Source organism: Lobosporangium transversale (assembly GCF_002105155.1).
Source record: "Lobosporangium transversale strain NRRL 3116 chromosome Unknown BCR41scaffold_38, whole genome shotgun sequence".
Taxonomy (NCBI): domain Eukaryota; kingdom Fungi; phylum Mortierellomycota; class Mortierellomycetes; order Mortierellales; family Mortierellaceae; genus Lobosporangium; species Lobosporangium transversale.
Window position 1 is genome coordinate 72,140 of NW_019029016.1, and position 9,754 is coordinate 81,893.

The following is a 9,754-nucleotide window of genomic DNA, read 5'->3' on the forward strand; positions in this document are numbered from 1 at the left end:
ATGCAAACGTACCATGGGCATCACCGCTCTTGGGCCAGGATGCAGCTTGGAAACCACAGCATAGTAAACAATTAACAATAAATATTAAAAGGCAAGATCAGACACAATGATCTTTGTCTTTTGTCTGAAAATGTGATGGATCTGTGACTATTGTGAATGCGAAATAGGAATAGAATGTTGGTAGCGATAATCAATAGTAAAGCCAATGGATTAAGCTGTGCCAGCTATCGGTAGCAAGCTACTCGGTAATATATAGCTGGCTATATACTTACATCCACTCATCAACGGCCTTGAAGAGCAACCCAATCAAGCACATGAATACCTTAGTGGAGTTGTGGACGTGTATTGTTACAGGCGCTTACCGTGTTACAGTGCGTTCACATTTGCACTGTCTGTGGCCTCATTGACTACAGCAGTTAGTAAAGGAGACCATCTTCTTTATCCTCTTCTTCTATTCTCTTTCTTCACTCTTAACAAGAGATGGGATAGACTATGTGGGAACTATACTTTGGCAGATTATACCTCAGATAGAGCAAAGTGAGACACATCAAACAATTACTACTTCCGCTGCAAAGGCTACGACAGACGCGCCACGGGATCGGGATGCTGTAGAGACTGGACTGTAGAAGGTGCTACCGGTTCACAGGACAGATGTTGATGAATATGAAGCAAAGCTTCGACAGAAATTGGAGTTGATTGAACAAGAACAGAAGATGTTGCAAGAAGAGGTGTTGAGACGGAAGAGAATAGTAATGGAAAAGGCAATTCAGGAGAAGACAGTATGACATTGATAATGAGCCCTTTTATATAATAAACCATTTTTCCTATTCATTATAACCGAAAGTAGTTTATGGAGTCAAATTCACTGTGAACTTGGTCTCGAAATGAATGAACTGACCTTCACAAAAGAAGTATTTTAAAATATGAAACTTAAAGTCACAAATATTGGCGCACATGACATCAAATTTATGCTCTATTTGACAGTATTCAAGAGATGTCAGGGTGTCATAATATCGTTCAAGTTCGTGTTTTGCATATGTTTTATCCATCCTTATTAGAAAAGAGGAAAGGGGAACAGACTTCAGTTTTTCGGCTTGTGCCTTCACTTCCACCGAGAACGGCTAGCGTCTTTTGCTAATACTTTTTTTGGTCATGGTGTTTATATAATTGTCTGAATAAAGAGTGAAGACGTAATTTGGTTATTGGTATCATGTGCGCCAATATATGATGTGACTTTAAATTTCACCATCATTTTTGGGACCAACTTTAGCTTTCGACTATAAAAGTTAAAAAATTAACATCTTGACTCTTCTCACTTGTTCCACTTTGTTAAAATTTGCCACCATCTTGTTGTCCACAATCTCAACTGTTTTCTAAAACGCACTTCTTTGTCACCAAGCCTTTTATTTCAAACAAATAGTCTCTCGTTCTTTTCACTGCGATCCCCTTGACTAAAGATTCCTCTATTCTTCTTATCTTTCCCTTTCTTGTTTTTTTTCTTTTCTTTTTTTACTTTTTTTCACTTTTTTCCACTTTTTTTCACTTTCTTTCGTACACGCGACTTACACCGAGAAATAATGGATTCCATTACAAACAAAAAGAGAAAAGCAGAAATCACGATACTAGACGCAACGTCTACTACCAAAACCTCTCCATCTTCACCTTCCCCCAAGAGCCGTCGGGTGACGTCGACTGGCGATATTAACGATAACGATAGTACTAACGACAGCAACAACAACAGACCTGTAGAGGAGTCAGAAGTGTCCGCATCATCACAGCCATCGAATATTGCGTCATCATCTAAAAGCTCGAAGCGGACGTCTAGAGAAGACCGACGCCAGTCAACGGACGAGCCGGAAGGCATTTCAGCCACAGCACCCACCGCAGCACCTCAAGAATCACCAAACAACAATGTTCAAGAAAGCCATAGTGCACCACCAAGTGGTGTATCCCATAAGCCTTTGGTGGCAACTGATGTTCCTGTTTCTTTACCCACTCAGATTGCTGTCGTAAAAGTTTCTTCAAGCAAACGCGCCGCATTCCCCCCTTACAAACAGAAGTCTCTATTGTCGATCCCCAACGCGGCGTCTGCTCCCAAATTGAAAGGGATTCTTAAGTCACCATCTTCGACGCGCGGTTTGAACCGAGACCATGAGCTTGACAGCACTAAAATGAGAAACCCTTTTGTTGTAACTACAGGGAGCGATTATTCGGAGAGAGAACCCTTTGTAAAGGAAGCTCTTAAGTCACTGCAGTCTGAGGATGCTCAAATACGCTCGTCAGCCTACCTTAACTTGCAGGCCAAGTTCAGAGAGGGTGATGAAAACCCTTTCTATCTGAAGGAAGTGGAAGAGTCATTGGGATGGTTTGCGAGGTATCTCATTAGGGATTTAGATCTTTGTAGCCCTCCGAATTTGATTCAGGCGACACTAAAGTGTACAGGCTACTTTCTTTTCAACCAGACAATTGTCGCGTTGTTTACTTCAAAAGAAATCGAGGCTCTACTTGTACGAATCTTAAATTTGGTCAATGCAGCGGATGAGAAACCAACTTGTAATTTGGCAATATGGGCTCTCTACTCTACCAGAATCCCTCAAAGACTCTTGTTTCCGTTCCTCCCGCATATGATCGAGGCCTTCTTGGATAATCTGGAGTCCCGATTCAAGTCGCCAAGTATTACGAGTGGATCCCTAGGAGGCATGTTTACCGTATTTACACAATTTCCTAATGAAATCGTGGTAACAGTCCAATCATGGCTCATGCCTGTACTTACGACACTAATATCACCCATTCCTGGTATCCGGTCAAGAGCGTTGGAGCTGTTGAAAATGACGATCCCTAAGTTGACTGAAAAGGAGGATCCAAGGCGAATACAGGCCGTCAACGAATTCATGGATGATTATAGCACTGAGTTCCTTGAGGTTTTGACAGCAAACTTTCTGGATGCTAATGATGGTAAGACGATACGGACTTTTTTTTTCTTCTTCTTCAATGTTAAAAAGGATGTCTGATTAATATTTAAGAGTTTCTCTTGTAACTTTAGAGGTTTACGCCATCACTGTCTGGGGCACTCTAGTCACATTAATGGGAAAGAGACTACAAGAAAGTCCATTGCTCAACCCCATGCTAAAGATAGTGGAGGTAATATAATCGGCAATAATGGTGTTGCATTATGACACATCCTTGAACTATTCTAACTTTTTTTTTTTTTTTTTTGTTTATCCTTCTTCACTTTTTACGCATATAATGCTTTGATCTCGACATATCTACCGCAAATAGAAATGTTTTAATTCGACATCATCCGTGAGGACAGAAATCAACATGGCCGCGTTTCAAGCATGGACGTAAGCCAAGGACTCGAAGAACTGTTTTTTTTTTATTTTTTTTTTTTCCGCTCCAAATAATGGCTGATGCAATGTTTGAAACTAACATTTTATTTTTATTTTTTGTTTTTTATTAGGCGACTCATATATAATTTTGCTATTGGCGGATATATCGCAAACGAAAAGCCTCTTAAACTAATGCTTACCCCATTCGCAAACTGGTAGGTTTTGCTTCGCACTTATGCTTTGTCCATCCAATACCTTGAGTCTTCGCCCCAAAAGGGAAAACTTTATGTGGACTCTAATATCCATCATTATTGTTGCTCTTGTCCCTGTTTTAGCCTTTTTAACGAAAGGCAGAAGCGCATTCGACTAGCATGTTTCAACACCTGGATATCCCTTATTTATGCCCTCGGTTCCAGGCTATCAAAGGTATGTTGAGACATATTTCGAGCAGAAGTTCAGTGCTACTAATTTGAGGACAAAAAATGTGATCTCTAACGAGCTATCTTCATCTTGCGCTTATCACAGTACGCAGATCAGGTCCTATTTCCGCAGCTGAAGCTTGCGATTGTGGACGAGTCTGAGCATGTCCGTGACCTCGCGCTCAGACTCATTGCGGCACTGGTCTCTAACTCTGGCGGCCAAGGTATGGAGCGTTGATAACTGCTAGTAAACAATATAATAGCTAGTTCAAAAAGATAGTTTTAATATCGCTGGCAATTAACTGTAGTCTTAATACTTCGGTAGACCTTGTGGAAGGGCGCCAGAGTATAGTACCTGGATCAATCACATTTTCGGATCTAGGCTGTGCAGAGGCATCTTGGGTCCGTACGGACTTGCTGGATAATTGTCTGGACTGTGTTTACCAAACTGTTGGGCTACAACATAGGATTCAGGAAGCAGCACGCGAAGATTGGAAGATACTTGGATTGACGGAGCTACCTCTGCTTACGCAGCGGTGTGCGACGACTTGGGAAACCATCGTGAGAGCCATCCGAGATATCAATCTGCAAGAGCAAGGTACGGTCTTGTGCTATTCATTGCTCAATATCTGAACCTTCAATGGCCAAATGATACGAGGGGAAAATAGATGTAGTCTAACGAATGACAGCGCCCTCAATTCTTATGCAAGGTATGAGAGCCACTGCTGAGGCAGATCGTGCTCTGTCATCACTGCTATTTTTTGTAGAAAAATTGTCACGGCGCAACCCGGAAGCACTCATTCCTGGCGAATGGCCGAACTGTGACCCTGAGAAGCTTGCACTATTGAAACACGATACAGAATCGACAGGATACATCATTCGAGCGGACATGATATACTATTTCTTTACTTGTGTTATTGAGATTTTTTCTCCCAGAACGCTTATGTTTGCTCAATACCAAGTTCGAGACAAAATTCATGACAATATTTATAATGCCGTCTATCCTGTTTCTGAACCAACATCACAGACAAGTGGTGTGGTCTCGCTTCCTAAAAACGAGAGCCTAAGAAGTGGTGTCATCTTATCGCCGTTCGAATTCATTCTCAAGACCTGGCTGGCAACAGGTGAATCAGTCATCGGGACTGCATTAGAGGCTCCATTCTGGAAAGCCATATCAGCCTCTGTGGAGTTTTAAACTAAAGGGATCAATGCCCTCGGTCCGCTGTACAGGTGTTTGGATCATATTGAGGACTGTTGCATATTTCGTCTAATGGCATATCTGATCGCACGTACAAGAGGATAGCATTTTTTACATTCCTAACACTGCAGCCCTCCAGCCCTCCAGCCCACATAAAAAGGATTTCGATTTTATATATAGAAAATGAATGAATAAATACTCGGATAATGTGGTGCTGCAATCCATATTCAATTCTCACTTATCTTTTAACTTCCGGTTATTATTTTCCAAGGACGTTCGAATGAAGAGATATACCACAAACACCAGTATTTGGCCTGAGTATTCCAATGATCCAAATACGCCAACGGCATTCCGCGTGTTCCAGTATAAATTCTGGGCTATAATCTGTAAGCAACATGAATATACTCAATATTACACAGTCGTCTTTTTCTTTGTTGAAACTTTCTGGCCAAGTTCTCGTTTTTCAATTTTTCTCTTCTTTGTGAAATGTAGCATAAAAACTTAAGGCAATTATCAGTAGAACTAGCCAGGTTGTAGATGGTACGGTGATAGGGTATGAGCAGGCTTATGTGAACTTTATCAAAATACATTTATGATCCTGAGTGATCCTAATGACATCAAACGAGATATACCCGGCATGGATTACAGTCAACCCATGTTGGACAGCCAAGGTCCAGTGATAACACAAATGGTTCAGTACATGGAGACATTTAAGGCCATCTCTTAACCTACTTGAACTGAGCTGCTGCAGATTTTTTATAGAGTCGCACAACATAAATGGGGTCGTGCTAACGATGGAATGAATACATTAGCTACTCAGATCCGGGAGCTGTACAGCAGGAGACAGCCATTTGTTTGGATTCAGTCATTTAGCGTGGCATGCATTAGGAACATTTTCGATATATTAGTGTTGCAGAGGTATCTTGAGAATTGTCATGTGCTATTTTCTATCACACTCTGGAAAAACAGCAATCTGCCAAAGTATAGTTTCCACATAGTCTATGCTATCTCTTGTTAAGAGTGAAGAAAGAGAAATAGAAGAAGAGGGTAAAGAAGATGGTCTCATTTACCAACAAGAGTAAATAGCTCGAGATCAATGTAGCTCATGCTCTGGTTGGTTGTGGACAGGCCTTTATTGCGAGCCTTGCAGACAGAGTGTTTTCCCCATCTCTAATCGTGAGAGTCTCTTCATTATCATTTGAAATGTGACAGATGATCAATGACACGTATATTTTATTTTATCTTTTATCTTGTTGTTTATCTTTTATTTTGTTTATCTTCTATTGGAGTGTACAGCAAACAAGGTACTTATTACGCCACGCTTTTGAAATCCTTTCACCACTCGTTCCTTCTCCTCTTCTTTTGCGGACATGAGAAATAGTAAGAAAACGAACCTCTTCTTTTTTTCTCTCTTTCTCCTCGGTCGCCTCGACCATCAGCCTTCTCAGTCAAGACAAAAGGTAAGCAACACTCTCCAAACACTCACTCCTACTGAAGTTCTAAAGACTATCGCTCTGTGCTCTACTGCTCTTGTTCTGATGTTTCTTTTCCTGTCTATCTCTTTCTTTTCATTCCATGACTAGACTGTAAACGACATAAATCCACCTAAGCCAACTAGGGCTCGATAGCTCGCAGTGAGGCTACCGCATCCAAACAAACAGCCGCACTTAAATAAACAGCTGCCGCCGCACTTAAACAAACAGCCACTGTACCCAAATAGCCGCACCTGAACAAGCTGCGTACTCAAACAACCCCGCACAAACGGTCCGACTGTCACATTCGAGCAGCCAGCCCGCCTCCTAATATTCACATAAACATACTCTATTCATACCTCATATCTCTTTTTTCCCATTGAATAAACACCATCCTGCGTTCTGCACCATCCATTCTCTTTTATCTTTTTTTTTTTTTTAAGAAGCCCTTGTCTCTATAATCAGCTCGTCCTTTAACAGTACCCACTTATCAGCACGACTCAGCAACGAGTCAAGTATCGATCTACAAATATAAGGTAGCTACATGTAATAAGCATAACAACACCGTTTCCGAGATGTGATGTTACCAACTTTGCCACCACTTTACATCATTGTGCAATTTTTTATTTTTTTTTCCTTATGTTACTGAGAAAAAAAGTACAAGGTGTTGAGGTTATAATATTGAAATCTAAAGACTAAAGGCTTTGGAACCATCAAGGCGCCTGTCATGAAAACAAAAATAAAGAAAATCTAACTTTTGTTTAAATCTATTGGCATTTTCATAGCATCTGTTGCCTCTATCAAAAGGGTCGTTATTGACCTATTGTTTGGATTTATATTCAGCACAAGTGTAGTGACAGTGTTATATGATATTGCAAGCTGTCCACCCTCTCTCCCTCTCTGTATCCAACAATAGAAACATCACCCTTGAGTTCATTGGGAATTGCACAATTCTTTGGAAGAAGCGGCCATTTCGAAAACGGCATTGTTTTGGTTTCAATAAAGACAGGAGGCATCATTATTTCCAATTATTCCCATGCACTGATGGATTAGTTGAGGTAAGCATTATTCGCTCCGCAGCAGAAATGAACAAAAGATCCTTTTGCTTAAAGTAATTCTGTACAGCACGTAATACCAGCGGTTCATCCATGACAACTCGAGCATCTCCACCAAGGATCTTGATACGACCTAAAGCAGCTTCCACTAACAGCGCTTCATCCTCCAAGATAAAAGTACTCCCACCGAGAGATACCATCGATACATGGATAGCTCGAGTGTGTCCTCAATTGAAGAAAATGATGACAACTGTTCCAGGTGGTTCTTCATCTTGTTGGTCGTCCTGACTAAAGAGTCGTACAAAGTTGTTGTTAGCTTTGTAAACATTGGCAATGATGACAATAGGTCTCAGTATTGGAATAAATAGAAAAAAATAATAATAGAAGAAGAGAAAAATAGAAAAAATAGAAAAATAAAAGAATAAAAGAATGGAAAATAGAAAAATAAAAATAAAAAAATTAAAAAAAAAACTTACTAAGTACCCCAATTATGTTGCCACGACGTTCTTTATTATTCCATGATGATAACATGGCTTCTGTGTTGGTGAGGATAGTCTCCCACTTGGTTGAGTTATTAGTAGAGATGATTCCCTCAATCGCGCCTAATAAAGATAAGCAAATCCAGTGGTAAATATATAAGCGGAAAATAAAATATATAAGTGAAAAGTATACATATATAATAAAGAGGAGCTTGGTACTTACTGACGATTGATCTAAATCTGCCGGTGAGTCTCTTGTACAACAACTTATTGCCTCTGGAGGAATCAACATATCAATCCTATGCTGCCAAGTTTCATCATGGAGCTGGTCCTTGATACGACTTATGAATGATCGAATAGAATCTTCATCTTGCCACCCTACAAATTCTAGATGGCTAATATAAGCCAATGTAATATAAATAAAAAACATTAGAATCATTAGAACCAATGGCAAAGGGTATATGTCATTGAATATCCGCTTAATCAGCTTACGGAAACATGGGTGGGCCATATTCTTTGACTCCGTTGCCCACTAACAAAATAGTAACAAGACTATGAATAACGGAAGCATTGAAGTAAGAATAGTCCATTCTGAAGTCTTTCCACGCCTCCATGCTCTAGCCAAACTGAGTACTCCATTTGTCGTTACAGGAAGCTCCATTGTTACTTTGACATATTTGTTGAGGAATGTTACTGCTGGCGAGTCATCGGTGAAGAAGCGAGTGGTGATCTTTTTGATTGTTGTCTCCAGGCCCTCTATGAAGTTAACTAAATTAGTTGTCTAATTAGCATCCCGATTATGCATCAGGTTTCTCGTCCACTGTGTACTTACGAGATGGTGAAGTTGGCCTGGATGGTGGTGACAAAGATAAACGGCTTGTCTGCGGCGCTTGAACAGCCGGAAAGCTATATGCCGCTTTTTTTTTTTTTTTTTTTTAAATTAGTTAATTAGATGCGTTATCACTATAATCATTACTAAAAAACAATTCATGAGATAGATGTAATTACCAACTAATGGACGCTGAATGATGATGTGAATTGTCTTCTTTGTTGGTGTTGTGCCAAAGACTTCAGAGATATCGCTTGTAGGGTCTTCAAGTTCTTTCGGCTTATTGTCCTGTTCTTTGTTTAAATTGTAGGGAACAATTTGTCTCTTTGGTGATGAAGAAATAGAGACTTGAAAGAGAACAAGCTCATTTGCACGAATATTGCCAAATACTGGTGATTGCTCTTCTTTGATTTTCTATTTGAGATGATCTACCGTCTTTGTCGGTAGAATGTCCATAGAGAATGCTGTGGTTTCACCATCGATAATGCAAAAGAGAGTAATTTCGTCCGACATTTGATGCAATGGAAGACTAAATAATAAATGGTTTGTGAGAATAAGTTACGTACACACGTATAGGAGCGAAAATTTAAGCCACCCCTCTATTAATTGTGTACGCGTCTCTATTTTTTTCGCTCTCTGAAACTATTTCTCTCTCTCTTTAAAAATACATCTCTCTGAACGAGTATTTTTTTTCCTCTGAATAATACACCCTTCTATCTATATACTAAAGTCGAAATGGTTTCTCCCTTATCGTAATAACTCGTTTCATAGATCTTTGCTCTATTATATGATATATTTCATAGATCTTGCTCTATTATCACAGCGGGAGCCGACCTATAATGTGTCACTTCTTTTCTTTATTAATTCGCCGAAAATCCAGTCACTAAATAAAAATAAACAATTTTTTTTTTTTTTTTTTTTTTGCTACAAAACTATGGTGCCACAAAGATTGATCAGCATCTTCTTTTCTTTC

General features: G+C 39.8%; 2 protein-coding genes across 2 annotated transcripts; one reads left to right on the forward strand and one right to left on the reverse strand.

The window, feature by feature from the left end:
- Positions 1-1,577: 1,577 nt before the first annotated feature.
- On the forward strand, positions 1,578-4,943 carry BCR41DRAFT_373282 (Rap1-interacting factor 1 N terminal-domain-containing protein; the record flags this gene model as incomplete). Its single annotated transcript, XM_022026756.1, has 7 exons — positions 1,578-2,955; positions 3,044-3,141; positions 3,280-3,344; positions 3,461-3,544; positions 3,665-3,755; positions 3,855-3,972; positions 4,516-4,943. 7 exons carry the CDS (start codon positions 1,578-1,580, stop codon positions 4,941-4,943), a joined length of 2,262 nt encoding a protein of 753 aa, XP_021878319.1.
- A 2,493-nt stretch (positions 4,944-7,436) lies between these two features.
- BCR41DRAFT_424537 (hypothetical protein) lies at positions 7,437-8,869 on the reverse strand (the record flags this gene model as incomplete). Its single annotated transcript, XM_022030447.1, has 5 exons — positions 8,785-8,869; positions 8,445-8,720; positions 8,172-8,347; positions 7,950-8,075; positions 7,437-7,699 (listed from the first exon to the last, which is right to left on the reverse strand). Exons 2-5 carry the CDS (start codon positions 8,564-8,566, stop codon positions 7,437-7,439), a joined length of 687 nt encoding a protein of 228 aa, XP_021878320.1. The 5' UTR covers positions 8,567-8,720; positions 8,785-8,869.
- Positions 8,870-9,754: the final 885 nt, after the last annotated feature.